Here is a 17489-nt window from a genome sequence, read left to right on the forward strand (position 1 = left end):
AAAATCAATTCTGTTGCTTTGAACTTTCTATTCTTTAAAGAACCCTGAAAAATTATCAGTTTCCACAAATATATTAGGCAGAACTCCTGCATACAACATTGCAGATATTAAAAAAATGTTTCTTAAGCACCAAGCACCAGCATATTAAAATGATGTCTGAAGGATCACATGACAGTAAAGAGAGAGGAGTTATGGCTGCTGAAATTCAGCATTAATTTTTAAAATAAAAATAATCAATTTAATTTTATAAAATAATTTTTCTAAATAAAAAAGGAACAAAAAAGGAAACAAAAAATGAAAAGTCTCAAAACAAAATGTAAGGTACACAGTAACAAAAAAAAAAAATAAAAATAAAAAAATAAAAAATAAAAATTCTAGTAACTGGTAAACTAGTCAATCCCAGCATCCCCATCCCACACACCCCTCTTTTTCTCCTTATCTCCCTCTAAAGCATCTTTTAACTAGCATGTGGTCTCTCGCATCTGTTGTCCATTAGCCATTAGCTGATGTGTATTATTTCTTGGTTTCCTTGCTCAGACTGCAGGCAGCTGGCAGTAATGTCCTCTTGCCCTGTTCGTGGTGTGGCTGGCACTAAGCATCCAGTGACCAGAGCACAAACATGGGCATGAGCGGTATGGCCACAGGAGGCTATGATGACCATAAAAGCATGAAGGAGAGGCCACAAAATGAAATATCTGCTCACCCCGCACTGCTGCTGAATCAACAACGGCCAGAGCACTTCATCATAATTATCAAGACACATTATAGCCAGAGGGATTTCTGAAAAGAATATATATATCAGCAGATGATTGCAGCGGTTAGGAGCCCCAATGTAGAAATAAACGCAGGTCTTCATATTCCATACCGACAAAGTTCCTTTTCATTTTGCGACCTCAAATGAATGCACATATATTTATGCTGGATTTACGTACTGTACACGTGCATCTTATTGATTCACCACTGACCTGTTTAGTGCTGAGGAGGAAGTGGAGTCTCTGAGCCTGGATGTTTTTCTCTTTTTCCTCTTTTTCCAGAGTGATCCGTTCTCTCTCTCTCCTTTGGAGCTCTGCAAATTCCTCCAGGTCCCTCCTGGGAAGCAGAGAACAGTACACATAAACCCACAGTTTTTCCAACTCACACTTCTGTAAACTCTTGTCTGAGTCCCAAGACGTCAGACGATGTTCAATACTCTTGTGGGCTGTTCAAGAGAACAGCTTTGCTGACATAATAATAGTACGACAATCTGAATTCTTGCTATTTCATACTGATGCATGACAGACTTTTGCAAAACTGTATTTCTGTTATATGAAAATTACTGAGCATGTGCATGCATGTTCATGTATATTTATGTTTTTTATTTATGCTAGAGTAAGTATAAAAGAAAATAAAATAATAATGAACATAAAATGCACAAAATACATCCTGTTACATAGTTATTTTGCACTATACACTGACCTTTAAAAATCACCTCACTATTCCTATGATGCATTTTTCTCTCTCCGTAAAAGTAAATCGCTAAATAAATCAAGTATGCAGAGTAGTCTGGGCTGTGAGTGTGTTTTCTGTTGTGGTTTAAGGTTCCAATGTTTGCGACACTGTCTGACCAGCCTCAGCTTCTTTCTTGTGGCATCACACTGTCTGTGTGACCTTTGCTAACCTATATCTCCCGCTTATTATTAATTGCACTGTAGTGGACAAAAGCCAAATAGATTTGTAACCGTGGAAGGGGATCTCGATCTGTGTCTAAGAGAAGGCTGGGGTAACACATAAACCTCATTAGTGTTGATGGGCCAGTAGGGAGACATGGGAGCAGCTAACACAGATGACCTTTGTGTGTCCTTACACAACACACAGCTATAAGCACCCTGCGCCCACCGAATTGCATCCACTTACTGTAGAATCCACCAGGTGCTAATCACCCTTACCTATCAACAGCTAGGCATGTAGTATTCAGTCAAAAACACAAGCCGTTTACAGCAGACTTCAGTCTATTCAGCGTATTAGTTAGCCTTTGTCTTTTTTGCAGCATGTACACATATATATTAAAAAAAGTAATAGCATGAATATATGTGTGTTCATATATATAGTATATTGTTTGATATATGAATATTATATTGTTTTGTTACTTGAAATTATTTACCTATTTAATTGCAGCTAGATGCCAAGGCCACATTTTTCACTTTTTAGTTTAACTTAATATAACTAAAATAAAATAGTGTTATAAAAACTTTAAAACATAAAATATAAACTATATAGAAATATTAAGTAAACAGCTAAGTAAGTGTATAAAATATTTATCATATAATATTAAATACGGTAACACTTTACAATAAGGTGTCATTTGTTAACATTAGTTAATGTAACTAACATGAATGAACAATAAAAAAAATATGTATTACACTATTTATTATTCTTTGTTAATGTTAGTCATTAGTCGTTCATTGTTCATGTTAGTTCACAGTGCATTAACTAATGTTAACAAACGTGATTTTAATAATGCATTAGTAAATGCTGAAATAAACAGAAATTAAATAATTAATAAATGTTATAATAAATGTAAAACATTAATAAATGCTGTAGAAGTATTGTTCATTCTTAGTTCATGTTAACTACTGTAGTTAACTAATGTTAACTAATGAACCTTATAAAGTGTTACCAGTTTTTTATACTTAACTATTTAATTGCAGCAACAAGGCAGCATTTCTTACTTTTATTTAGTTTAACTTGATAAACTAACTTGATAAAAATAAAAAAAATAAAAAAAAAATATATATAGAAACATTAGCAAAAAAAAAAAAAAGATATTAGCAAAAACAAAAAAGTTAATATACAAACAGAAAATGCAAAAAAATAAAATAAAATAAAATAAATAAATAAAATAAAAACTAAAATTAAAAATAAAAAACTAAAAATAGTGCTCAGTGATATGGGGCCCTGGACCACAAAACCATTTTTTTAAACTGACATGTATACATAATCTGAAAGTTGAATAAATAAACTTTCAATTCGTTAGGATAGACCAATATTTGGCTGAGATACAACTATTTGAAAATCTGTAATCTGAGCGTGCAAAAAATCTAAATAAAAATAGTTGTCCAAAAGAAGTTCTTAGCAATGCATTTTACTAATCAAAAATTAAGTTTTGATATATTCACAGTAGGAAATTCACAAAATATCTTCATGGAACATGATTTTTACTTAATATCTTATTGGCATCAAAAGAAAAATCTATAATTTTGACCCATACAATGTATTGTTCGCTATGGCTATAAATATACCCGAGCTATTTAAGACTGGTTTTGTGGTCCAGGGTCACATATTAAAAGAGTGACACACTGAAGGAAAAAATAATTAATTAATACATCGGACAGTGTTGCATATGAAGAGTGCTTTTTGGCATTTGTCATAACCAACAAAAGCTGTTTTTAAGAGAAATTTTGAAATAAACAGAATATGATTCATTAGGAGAACTTAAACGCTTTAAAGGTGGTAAACATTAAGATCAATTTGCCCATAAAATGGCATTTAGTGTACTTCTCTGTAATGAATGCAGTAATTTGTGTGATTAAGCATATGCATACTGCGGCCTGTGTATTTTGGAGTCTTGCTTTGATAAAAGACCTGCCCTAAATACTCTGAAATGTTTATAAAGAAAAAAAAAATTAATAAGGCCTGCAGTTAAGGAGTGAGTTTCACAGATGTCCTTGAAAGGGACACGAGAGCGGAAAAAGTAGCCTGAGCAATGGGAGTCCATAAATTCCCTCTGTGCTTCCAAAGAGTTAAAGATTTGCCATGCTCAAACATTACAGAGAGAAATTTATCTGATTATGGCAGTAATAATTACCCAGCTGTTTATTACAGATAGAGAAATAATTCATGCAGGCAATAGGCCATGGTGGCAATGACACTCCACATTTAGTAAATATGCAAGCCGCTCAGTTCTAATTACTCAAGCCCAGAGGAAGCCCTTATTAAGTGCTGGAACTTTAAGTGTCTTCTTGACAAGTGATAAATTGTTACATTGCACAAACTCTTGCTGTGGAATTGCTGCGGTGAACCCGGGTCTTGACTTCATTAAGGTATGCAGAGAAGGACAACTGAATGAAGATGGACACTGGAACATAGCGGGCCTTGTCATCAGGCTAGAGCTAATGAAACGACACAGATCGTTTTGAACAAGGAGGGGGGATCCTTCACCGCTGGCAGGGAGAGAGGATGAGAGAGAAAGAGCGGGGCCACCCTGACACGGGCAGTCGCTGGCCTCCTATCATTGGCATGCCGGGCTGGTCTGCTTGTGCTAAATGGGAACCATTAGGAAAATTTTGAATAATTTATTCAGCCGACGGAGCTGTACGGATTAAAATCCTGGCACCGAGACCTTTGAGGGGTGACTAATCAGTCAGTGGGTGATCCTGAGCCCAGCGTGGAACAGATTGTCAGAATCAGAGCAGTGATCTTTCACTTCACATCTTTGACTGATTCATCATGACCTCAGAAGCGTTACATAAACAACTAATTAATGCACTAACAGACAGCATCTACCGACAGATAGAGAGAGAGGAAGAAAGAAGGGACAGACAACTAAAAAATTGGGATGCTGTTTGTAAAACACAGCTGGACAGATATCAAAAACTCACTGGGAAAAGACTTTCTATTTCCATGTTTTTAAACCACAAATTGTCTGTTTAATACTAACCAAGCAGATGGATTAGACAATATTTGAGCGATTTTGAGATTATCAAGTGAGCCAATAACTAAATCATAAATTACTATAGAAATTAAGTCATTATACACAAAGTTCACACAGAAAAAAACTGAGATATTAGGGCTGTCAATCAATAATACTTAAATTATAGGCTGATGAATTGATTTAACCATGTTTTTTTTGCTAAGATTTTAAGTTAAAAATTGAATGAAATTGACAATGCTAATAGATACAATAACAGTCAGAGGTAGGTAGTAACGGATTACATGTAATCTAGATTACGTAATTAGATTCCAAAAAAACAAAAAGTACTTGTAAGTAGATCAAATTATATTTTAAAGTACTCAAAAGTAATAGACTAGTTACTTTTTATTGACTACATGATTACATAATATTCATTTTAAAATTTAAATACATATTATATTTATTTTAAAGTAAAAATTTTGAATAATTAAGTACCACATTTGCATGTGTAATGACATAATGTAATGTTCAATCCACTTCATGCTGTCCATTACAATAATTGCAATATATTTTCTTACTCTTTGTGTTTTTATATCAATATGGTAAACAATTATCCTATTTAAATCAATGTAATAAATGAGTTAGGTCAAAGGTAGTCTAAAAGTAATCAAAAAGCAGTAACAGAATCAGTAACGGACTACAATTTGTAAGTACCCAGCTCTGATAACAATGTTTTATTTTATGGTCTACTGAAAAATATAGGTTTCCAGCTAAATTTTGGCCTCTCCCAAAACGGTAAACAGGAGAGAGAGGGAGAAAAAAAAGTTCACAATATACAGTCCTAGTTGATGGCTCAATGTTTTTATGGAGAAATGCAATGTGTTAACATGATTCATAGGTGAAAAACCCCATTAAAAGAGAACATTCCCACTTAAAGAGAGACTGGAGCAGGGAGATGGAGGGAGGGGGTGGGGTGTTGGGAGTCAGTGATCCAAGGAGCACTTAACAGATTTACATTTAATTTTAGCTAGACCCTTAAGATATTTTCTAACAAAATATATTGGTCACATTAAAAAAAGTGACTTCGTTTTTATCAAACGTAAAAGATGGCATCTTCCTTTAGCCCCTGAAGCAGGAACTTTTTTTTTTATAAATGCAGGGGCACACGCAAATCAGAGGCTAATTTTGAATTTCATAAAGTTATTCATTTTCAGGTAACCAGAGGCAATTTATGCATGACATGCTGCTAATGTATATGTCTCAAACATGCTGTTAAAGGCATGACATTCCTTTGTCTTTGCAGGAATTTCAGATAATGGTCATCTGCGAAAATTAGTCTAATGTGATACTTTGTACAAATATGACTTTAATTGGAGCAGTATATATATGAAAATGTATTTTTTTTCACCTGATGTGCTCATTCTTCCTTGTCAATCCTTCCAAATATCTCTTGCGTGCATAATAATTGTGTACATACTTCCTCACATAATAGCCACGCCATCTTTGCTGTATCTGCAAAAGAAATGTAATTTTTGATTACAATTACACTTATTACTCACTTATTGTTACATGATTATTTCACTGCATGGCAGATAAAGAGTAGGAAATTGAGGTTTATTTGGAATTGCAAGAAGTTAAATTTGCAAAAGACAAATCAAAGTCAGAGCAAATTAAAGAAGCCCCTGTCACTTTAGAGCTTGCAGTCATTGTCACTCCATGAAGAATGAGAGTGATAGTTAGTGCCACCATGACAGCACCACTGAGGACCCAAAACAAAAAGGACAGATGTCCTTCAGGCTAATTAGGTACTTAAAACAATAGCAGGTGAAAAAAATAATAAGGCAAAAACTAAACAAAACAAGAATTGCCATTGATCAGTAGTCAATAGATAATTTTAAATAAAGTAATTGCAGGCTTGGAATCTGAGTTGTTTGTGACCTCTTAGACTAGTAAAATCAATGATGCATATTGCTCAATTAGATCTAATACAAATCGGGCCTCGCTTGTAAACACTGATTTCTATTAAAAGGCTAACACATTGGCTTTCAGTAAAGAGCGTGATAAACACTTTATAGAATAAAGGAAATGGCTAAAAAGAAGTGCAATGCTGAAGCTTCAATGGTTGTTGTTTTCAGCTTTAATGGACAAGGGCTAGGAGGAGCAATGACCTTGTTTTGCATCTGATTAGATGAAAATTTGTCCTCTCCCCAAATTTGTCACTACTGAAACACAGTAATAATAATTTTATTAGAAGGGTTATATCAAAGTCCCTTTAAGGCAAGTCATGTCACTCGGCGGCCATCTTTGAAACGGCTCTCGGGCATACAAGTGCGGCTCCTATCTGTTTGAATGGGGAAACATCAAATTCTCCAAAACTGTTCACCAAGCTTACGATTAAATTTCATATTTTAAATCTTCAAAGAAATCCAACAAGAACTGCCTCATAAATATGGTTCCTTGTGCTCCAATAGCGTGAAAAAACGCTTATTTTTCCGGCTAGATAAGCCAGTGCGCATGCGCAGTACTGAGCGCACGTCTTAGAGCGCCGATTGTTTCTATAGCAACCGGGACTTCTAACGGCAGCTGCAGTGACGCGCTGACTTTTCTAATCAACTATTGGCTCTTTCACTAAGAAGGCGGGGCTTCGCGGCCATAATGAGAATTGCATTTTTCCCCATTCAAAACTACACGAGTGACATGTCTTGAGTATTCTATAGTGATGCGGAAAATGATTGATTCGGAGTCAGACGGGTGGGGTTAAAATGATTATACAATTTATTCAATAATCTTCAGATAAAATTCATATATTTCAGAAGGGCAATGTAGACCACAATCCAAACAATAGTCATAAATGAAAGATTAACACAATTAAGAGTCCATAAATCCATTGATCAGGAATAAACATTAGTTTCAATGTTATATTAATAAGCCAATTCAAATCTGTTCAATAATAGTATACTTCTTTGAGAAGGTATACAAATGCAGAAATTATAAGAAATATTGCAATAATAATATTTACTCGAAAGTTGAGAATTTCATAAAAGCCAAATTGCAATTAATAAAGTCAAATTTAGTTAATATTATCAAATCTGAGAAAAATAAGTCTAATAGAAAATTAGACCGTTTCAGGTGCACCCAGAAGAAAGTTGAGATCGGAGTAAAGGAGGTTGAGAAGTCTGAAGTCTCCGATCTGTCCTAAATACAATTGCAAGACTTTTTATACCCTAAAACCAGACAACTCAGGAAGTCTGAAGGTCAAAGTCAGTTGAAAATACATCAATACATCAACTTGTGAATAAACTCGTGATTAGTAATTATAAACTCAGTTGAGTGGATGTGCAGTTTCATTTCTCCTTTTTAGTTTAATTTATATCTTGAGACACTGAGACGTGTTAATGTTAATCTAATTGTCCATCTAAACTGTCTTCATTAAGTACCAAGAATAACCATTTTGCGGAACTGTGCTTCGGACATCACACATACATAGATGGAAAAATACAGATGAAAAATATACTTCGAAGGATGAATAAAGCATTCAGCACTATATTGAGTAGCTTAATCAATAAGACATAACCAAACTTCTAATATTTCAAGATGATTATTAATGTGTGTTAATATTTCTATATTTTGATTAAGAACGCAATACTCATGTCTCAGCTCGTGATCAAAAGTGTTATTAATTTGCATATTTGTCCACCAACCCAAACTTTAAAAGGCACATTTACTAAGAAGTACTTCTTGTTCTAAGAACATCGGTCTGTCTGTCGGAGTTAATGATAGATATGATAAAATGTACGAAAATAACATAGCTACATAGCAACAGCATACAGTCTCATGTCATGTCTCAAAAGGTCATTGAATACATATTCTCAAAAAGATTAATAATGATATAAATATAATAATTCATAAGACATATTCATAATACACTTAATAATGCATAATCCTACATATGAATATGCAAATTCTTGTTAATTTCATAAAGTCAACACATCATATAGTCTTTGGTTATATTGACCTATTAAGATTTTTCTTACATCTACATTGTGTGTGTGTGTATATATATATATATATATATATATATATTGCTATTTTATAAAAAAAAAACATAAATAACAATTACATTTTTAACAATATTTCGAGTGTAATTTATGAGATTTGTATTTTGAATCAAATTTTTCTTTGTAAAAGGCAAAAACTTGATCATACTGACTTCAAAGTTAAGGATTCATTAGTTTAAATATACACTGAACCAAAAACTATAATAACATCTTAGTTGATAATTTGGTATACTTTATTGTTGACAAAACATCCCATTTTTCGGTAGTGACGAAATGCTTTGATAGCGACCACATCACATTACAGAATTTTAATTTTACAAAAGATTTTCTTAACTGTACTAAAATTTTGTTTATTTTCCCCAGATGAAGGATTATGTGTTCCCTTTTGCCACTATCGAAACAATGATGACATGTTTCGGTTTTGGTACTGAAATGTCACCAAATGTTGTGGTAGTGACAATTTATACTGAGATACTTTTTAACTTAGCTTAAAAATGCTAATCAGTACATGGTTACCCAGCACAGTTCTGAACAGTGGTACACATATAAAAACTAAATGTTATGGAATAACTCCCAAAAAAAGTGTGCTTAATTGCAGAAAAAAAAGTTTGGTAGTGACGTTCCTTAATGTCACACGCAGATTTTTCCAACAAAAAAATTCAATATTATTTTATACATTTTCGTAAGAAATTTAGAGGTTAGGGTTTGGGTCGGGACAGCCACCTCCCAATTGAAAGTACCCAATAAACGATGATTTTATATATATTGAGCTTACTGATATTTTAAATATTATTGTGAGTTTCTATAGATAATAGAAGGATCTTAGTAAACATCTAAGATTTGAACACTTTTGAGCAGTTTGCACCAATTCTGTAGAATTGCCCATATCACTGCAAAAAAATGCTTTTCTTACTTAGATGTTTTGTCTTGTTTCCAGCCAAAATATCTAAAAATTCTTAAATCAAGAAGGTTTTTCTTGACGAGTAAAAAATTATTGTCTTGTTTTCAGAAAAAACAAGTCAAAATTAAGTGCGTTTTTGCTTGAAACAAGCAAAATAATCTGCCAATGGGGTAAAATAATCTTGTTTTCTGTTTGAAATAAGATTTTTTTGCTTACCACATTGGCAGATTATTTTGCTTGTTCTAAGCAAAAACTTGCTTAATTTTGACTAGTTTTTTTCTGAAAACAAGAAAATAATTTTTACTTGTCTAAAAAATCCTATTTAAGAATTTTTAGATATTTTGGCTTGAAACAAGACAAAAAACCTAAGAAAGAAAAGCATTTTTTTTTGCAGTGATACAGTTGTGGTCAGTTTACATACAACTTGCAGAATATCCAGTATGTCACAATTTTAACAAAATAAGCGGGATCATGATTGCATTTGTTTTTTATTTGGTGCCTTGTATAAGTTATTTCACATAACAGATGTTTACATGTACGGCAAAAACAAAAAGACCCCGTTTAAAATTTTACATACGCTTGATTTTCAATACTGTGTGTTTTTACTTTGATTATCAATGACTGTTTTTATATTTTTTGTTGAGTTGCTTGTTTGTGTTGAGCTAAACTGTGCACTAAACTGTGCAAAAAAAAAAAACTCCAGGTCCTGCACAGTTTTTTTGGTTTTCCAGCATCTTCTGCATCTTTGAACTCTTCTATAATTTTGAGATCCATCTTTTAACACTGTAGACAATTAATGGACTCATACACAACTATTGCAAAAGATGCATTAAGAGCCAGCTGAGGGGGAAAGTAACTTCTGCAAGGTGTATGTAAACTTATGACCACAGTTGTATAAAATGAGGATCATTATGCAAACATCATGCATACTTTCCCATGAAGCTTTTCAAACTCAAAAAGAACAATTGACAGTCATTTTTTCCCATCCAACACACCCAGTCTGTGCTTGAAACATATCCTTCAGTGACTGTTTTCACAGTCGCCCTTTCTTTTTTTCCTCTGCAGAATTTTACATTACCGGTGCTTCCCGGACATAGCACTCTATCTTTTACAAGGGCTATAAAAGCTGTCTGTCCTGTTGAACAGCTTCTGTTTGTGTCTAAGTGGTGACAGGACCTTTAGTCTCATATTCTCTGACCCCTGAGAAGAGGTCAAGCTTCATGTTTCAAATTAGACTCACATAACAGAAGTGAGAGCGAAGAATACAGGGTGGGCCCTAGATTTACCACAAAAGATTTGCGTATAAATCACTTCCTCAGTTCACATTTCTTGTGATGTCCAATGATCACAGTAGAAATATGCAATCCTCCATAGAAATGCAACATTCTTCAATAAGCTATGAAATTTTGTAAGACTTATAAAATTCTTTAAAAGTTTCACCTCAGGGAAAAACAATTGTAAAGCTAAAGTTTCTATGCATAGCAATAGCTCTATAAAAGTGCCAATATATCACTCAAATATAAATGTGTTTGATTTATAGGCTGTGAAACAGAACATGCTGGATTGATATGGCTACCTTTTTACTATTTGTAGGCCTTATAACAGATGAGAAAATATGATAGCATAATATATATATATATATATATATATATATATATATATATATATATATATATGTATTATTATTTTTTTTTTATGAAGTCTTATGCACACCAAGTCTACAATTATTTGATCAAAAAAGCAGAAATAATATTACAATTTAAAAGAACTGTTTTGTATTTGAATACATTTTAAAATGCAATTTATTACTCATTACTCCACTTTTCAGTGCCACACGATCCTTCAGAAATCCCTATAATATGCTGGTTTGATTATTTATTAATTTATTTTTTAGAAACTTTGATATATTTTTTTGGATTTTTGGATTTATAGAAATTTCTATTGCATCAATTTGTAACATAAAACAGTTAACAATGTTCTTCAATGTCACTTTTGATCAATTTAATGCAAGTAAGTATCTTTATATATCACATTTATATATTTTATATATTTATAATAGCCGTGAAAACATGTCAGAGATGTCAATAAATATATACCAAAGGTATTTAAAAAATATTGAATATATTTACAGTAGGTATATTGTTTTTATGCCCCACGTTTACTTTACATTTCAAACCAGTAAAATCTGTTTACAGATTTAATCCAAATCAAATGTGTGACCCACTGACTTTTCACTCACTAAACAGCAAGAGAAATATTTACCTTGACAGCCATCTTATTGTAGAAATTCATCTTCATGATAAAATATGCTGTCTGTGAAGAGAGGGAGATAGCATTACATTGTGACTGGGCCCTCTGATGTTTTCCCAACATGCAAGGAATAAAATCCTCTTTATACATAATACATAAAAGTCATGGAGACGCAGCAGCAGATAAGAGGGTGGAGTGGCAAGTCATACTTTGTATCGAAGAGAAGTGCCTGTTCTTAATACATAATGCAGACATGGCTGGGAAAATCTATGGAAGTCACGCTGGTAACTAATGGAGATGTATGAAGGTAAAATGCTCTTCGCTGAGTTTGATAATCAATGGAATGCTGCTGAGGATGGACCGACTAAACACAGTCAGGAATATTCACAAAACACAAGGCACAAACGATTCACTCGCTGGGGACACAATAGATACTTGATATTGCTTCTCTACATGGTAGTAGAGGAAAGATGTACATATTTTCAATTACAGGTGACAAGAAATAAAACATAACATCATGCAGTTTCCTTTCTTTTTTTTTAAATAGAGAATAGAGAAAAGATTTAATGGTAGTCTATGTTTTTTTTTTTATCTAAAACAATACTGTAACTTTTAGAAAGACATAAAATATTAGGCAACCAACTGCAGGTCATAACTGAACATAACTGAAAACAACAACATTTTTTCCTGTACAAATTAAATGTAATGTAAAATCTATTCTTACAAAACATTTTAGAAAATGAAGAAATTAAGATAAGAACATTAGTACTAATTTGTCAACACCTTTAAAATATGGACGAGATAAAAGCATTCCATTGGAAATCAATACGAATTGTCAAATTACAAACTTACGTCAGATGTATGTAAGTCATGGCATGCCTGTTAACTGTTAAATGTTAATGAGGGTTATCATAATATAATCAATATTACATGTCTCCACAACTTACCTTTACCCTTTGTCTGAAAAGCCTCCGTGCAGTAAATCCACGCCATATTTTTTGTATTAACGTTGCATTTTTATGCAGATGACTGAAAAATAAAACAGCCAGATTACATCAAACAGATTAAATCAAAACCCCTTTCCTCGAAGTCCCCTTTTTCCCCCAGTATGCCCACGGTAGGTCTTTCTTGGACAACTGTACATTTGCATTCATCATTAACCACCCTCTAAATGCATGTCTATGGCAACTCTGAACTCAACATGGCCATCAATTTCCAAAAGGCCATTTATAACTCCAAAAAATCAATGCGTATAGGGACGGTGGCAACCCTGGAGCTGCACTCAAGAAGCCTAGATTGCGCTTAATTAGCCACTTAACACATTGATCAATTAACTAAAGTAATCTAAATTAACCTACTGTCTGGGAGTTTGTCTGCTCACTGCACAGAAATATGTTGAGGTTACACACTGTAGCGCCCTGTGCACTGGCTAATTCTTGCATTTAAAGACCAAATGCATTCGATTTAGGCTTCAACAGCCACTTACAGGTATGCTGAGAATATAGAAATATACGCCTGTCCTCATTAACACATCTGTCTACCCTATACAATATGGATCCTACAAATGTCACACCTATAGAGTGCAACTTTTTTAGTGGCCTTGGTTCAGCAAGTGTTCAGCAAGATTAACAAGGTGAATAACAACATTACAAACTTTGATTTAAAGCAAAAAAGTAAAAACTATGTCATATTCTTGTATCAATGTTGCGTTTTATGTAGATGACTAAAAAGAAACACTCAGCAAACTCTAGTTCTGTACTTTCAACAGATCAAACGTCCTTCCTTGAAGTCCCCTTTTTCCCTTCTGCCTGCCAGCAGAAGGCAGCATTACAAAATTGATTTGAAGCAAAAAGTATTTGAAAAGAAAAAGTTAAAAACTGACACTTAATGGCTGTAAATTACATAATCAAAATAAAAATGATGGAAAAATATAAAACTGTTTAAATAAGTGTTCTTTTGGCACAAGGTGTTTGTTTTGATACCCTGAATGTTGAAGTTTTGTTTGCAGAATCATGGGTAAAGTAATTTTTCACCAAAAATTCTACTGTTAAATGTGATTATTTAAATGGCTGATGGCTTCCAAAATAGCATATACAGTTGAGGTCAAAAGTTTGCATACTGTATAGACGTTTTTCCTGAACACGGAAGTAAGTCCAACTCTTAACTGAAAGAATGCTTTGCATTTCCGGTCTGCATTGTTTCTAGTCAAATTAGGGTATATTCCGAGCTAATAAACTAATGTTAAACCTATTAAAATGTTTTTAAAAAGCACATGGCTCCATAGCGCCATCATTTGGCAAGACCGTCATTTGTCAGTGCCTCACTTTAATGAGTGTGTAGATGACACGAAGCAGCGGACGTTAGCTACATTAAAAACAGATGGAAGCTATTTGAATGGGTTCCTATGGAAACCGGAACAGAAAAGCATTCAATCTGACGTTAGAATTCGTAATGGCGGCGCTCATCGTTTACTCAGGAAAAAGGTCTATACCTTGTATATAAATTTTTATTATTTTACCAAAACAATAGGGATCATATAAAATGCATGTTATTTTTTATTTAGTACTGACCTGAATAAGATATTTCACATAAAAGATGTTTACATATAGTCCACAAGAGAAAATAATTGCTGAATTTATAAAAATTACCCTGTTCAAAAGTTTAGATACTCTTGATTCTTAATACTGCGTTGCTACCTGAATGATCAACAGCTGTGTTTTTCTTTTGGTTTAGTGATAGTTGTTCATGAGTCCCTTGTTTGTCCTGAACAGTTAAACTGCCTGCTGTTTCTTAGAATAAATCCTTCAGGTCCCACAAATTATTTGGTTTTTCAGCATTTTTATGTATTTAAACCCTTTCCAACAATGACTGTATGATTTTGAGATCAATCTTTTCACACTGAGGACAACTGAGAGACTATTACAGAAGGTTCAAACTCTTACTGATGCTCCAGAAGGAAAAACGATGCATTAAGAGCCAATGGTGTAAACTTTTGAACAGAATGAAAATGTGTACATTTTAAACAAGTTAAATTTACCCTGATCTTCAAATTAAAAAAGTTTTCACCCCTTAATGCATTGTGTTTCCTTCTAAAGCATCAGTGAGTGTTTGAACCTTTTGTAATAGTTGCATATGAGTCCCTCAGTTCACAGTGTGAAAAGATGGATCTCAAAATCCAAAAAGTAATTTTTGGAAAGGGTTCAAATACACAAAAATGATCAAAAAAACTGTCACCTGAAGGATTTTTTTGAAGAACAGTGGGCAGTTTAACTGTTCAGGACAAACAAGGGACTCATGAACAACTATCATGATAAATCATCAGGTAACAACACAGTATTAAGAATCAAGTGTACAGTATGTACAACTTTTGAACAGGGTCATTTTTATACATTTAACTATTATTTTCTCTTGTGGACTATATGCAAACGTCTTTTAAGTGAAATATCTTATTCAGGTCAGTACTAAATAAAAAATAACATGCATTTTGTATGATCCCTCTTGGTACAATAATTAACATTTTGCAGCTTCAGCAAGGTGTATCTAAACTTTTGACCTCCACTTTATCATTGATTAACAACCTTGTAGTTATTGCTAAAAAACCTGGCAAACCTGCCTTCAGATTTTAAAGCAACTTAAAAATAAAATAAATTACATATTTAAATGCAGAGAACTAATTATTATTTTTATTATTATTATTGGTTATCTCTTAGGTAGCCTAGGGATTGAACTGAAACAAACAAACAACTTTAAGACTTTATCACTTTAAGAGTTAATTATCTGTAACTTACATACTGAAGCTTGACAAACTGATAATTAACACATATTGATAAAATGAGATAAAAATTAAATAAAATAATAAATCACAAATGCTGTCTTACCTGAGGTATGCTCTCACCTGGTAGCCCCTGAACCAGCTCTGAATTATGACTGCAGCTTCATTCTCTTTCTGTCTGTTTTCCTCCGCAATCCTGTAACATGAGTTCACCGGATTTATGCACTTACATATACTTAATGTCGTAGAGATCAGTGGTTTTAAGTGTATGCGTCTTTGTTATTCTTTTCTAAAAACAGCTATAGGGAGAAAACGTTTTAACGTTTGGATCGACAAAGGTTTCGACAAAACTTCAGATGTAACGAACTCAATCATTTGTTTTTTTGCATTACCTGTTGCGGATGAAATATTGCTCTTTTATGTTATCAACCTGCTTGTAAAGTTTCTCAAGTCTCGCCATGTTTCAGGAAGTTTATTCGTGTCCATGACAACGGAAGAGTCCGTGCACGAGCGGGTTAGAAAGCCTGCTTGTCAGTCACGCGCAGGGAAGGAAGTGTCACGCGTCCATTCAAAGCGGCAACTTATTTGAGTCTTGAGGTGATGTGATGTTGAAATAAGTTCGTTTAAGGTTGTTAAGCAAAATTGCTTGTCAACAGTTAAGTTTAGTTTAAATCCCGCTACGGAACGTTCACAGTTTTATCTCAAACATCTAAACGTTAAAAGTATGACAAACGAATTTTCAATATTATGAACCGTTTAGGTTTGCATGTATTTACTTATTGGTGTTTTTATGTTATTTCCTATTAGACGGCCCGTTACAAAAAGTTAATTTATGCCAACCGTATTTAAATGTATTATATTGTATGTATTTAATATGTAAACAAGTAATGACATTACGAGTTGGTGTTGTTGTTATTAGATTTTAATACCATATAATGTATAAATGTTTACTTCTTTAACGTCTGTGTGCTAGTACAAACAAACACTTCTTATACGAATCAAAATAAGGTCATATATATTTGATTATTTAAATACTTGGTTCATTTAGTAATTGTATGCATTTCATAGCATCTTACTGCAAGAAAAACAACAACACAGAAACATGATTTTAGACAGGTTTTTTCAGATAACTGAGAATTTCATCCATTTACGAAGCACTTCTCTCTGCTTTCAGATATTCTGTTTGGATCTGATACAGGCAAGATACAAGGCATCCTGCGAGTTCCCAGCAATACAGATAACCGCTGACAGACGCCAGCCAATTTGCTGTCCCGCCGCACCAGAGCAAAGCGCTAGAAATATGGGCAGAGGAGTGACCCTTTGGCTGTGTCGCCCATCCATCCGAACCCGGTGGTGGGCTGGCCACCGTGGTAATTGCCTGCGAAACAGTGTTTTGACAAGCCAGACGGGTGTAAGCCATCATTCTAGCAGCACGGTGATGAGGTGTCACCTGGAGAGAGCTGTTGAGAGCCCACATGTTTACATGCAGCCAGGTGACCCAATTTTGCCCTGCATCAGACCACCACTACATTCTTCACATTGGTTTCACTTCTAAAGATCACACTTTGCTGATTATCACTTTGAATTGGTTGTCAGAGCCAAAGGTATCAAGGTTCTCAGAAGTTTAAATAGTCTTTATTGAAGCTCTTCAAAATAGTGCAACATATTTATTTTTTTAGTGTGGGATTTTTCATATCTGTTTACTCATTGAAGATTGCACACTGGTATAAATATATGAAACACTTATTAAAAAAAGGTAATTAATATGCAATGTTTGAAATGTAATATTCCTAAATAAGTTTTGTGAAATAGTGAAATACCGCATGCAAGTACTGTAGA

The 17489-nt window shown here is 33.6% G+C and overlaps 1 protein-coding gene across 1 annotated transcript in view; it reads right to left on the reverse strand.

Moving 5' to 3' along the window:
• The window catches only part of spata17 (spermatogenesis associated 17), a 45710-nt gene extending 29600 nt beyond the window's left edge, over positions 1–16110 (reverse strand). Inside the window, exons 1-6 of the mRNA XM_073826454.1 lie at positions 16043–16110; positions 15757–15846; positions 12826–12907; positions 11891–11941; positions 6078–6181; positions 966–1089 (exon numbers count right to left, since the gene is read on the reverse strand). Coding sequence (XP_073682555.1) covers positions 966–1089; positions 6078–6181; positions 11891–11941; positions 12826–12907; positions 15757–15846; positions 16043–16110 — 519 coding nt within the window. The remainder of the gene's footprint in view (positions 1–965; positions 1090–6077; positions 6182–11890; positions 11942–12825; positions 12908–15756; positions 15847–16042) is intronic.
• Positions 16111–17489: the final 1379 nt, after the last annotated feature.

The sequence above is a fragment of the Garra rufa genome, chromosome 21 (assembly GCF_049309525.1).
Source record: "Garra rufa chromosome 21, GarRuf1.0, whole genome shotgun sequence".
Taxonomy (NCBI): Eukaryota; Metazoa; Chordata; class Actinopteri; order Cypriniformes; family Cyprinidae; genus Garra; species Garra rufa.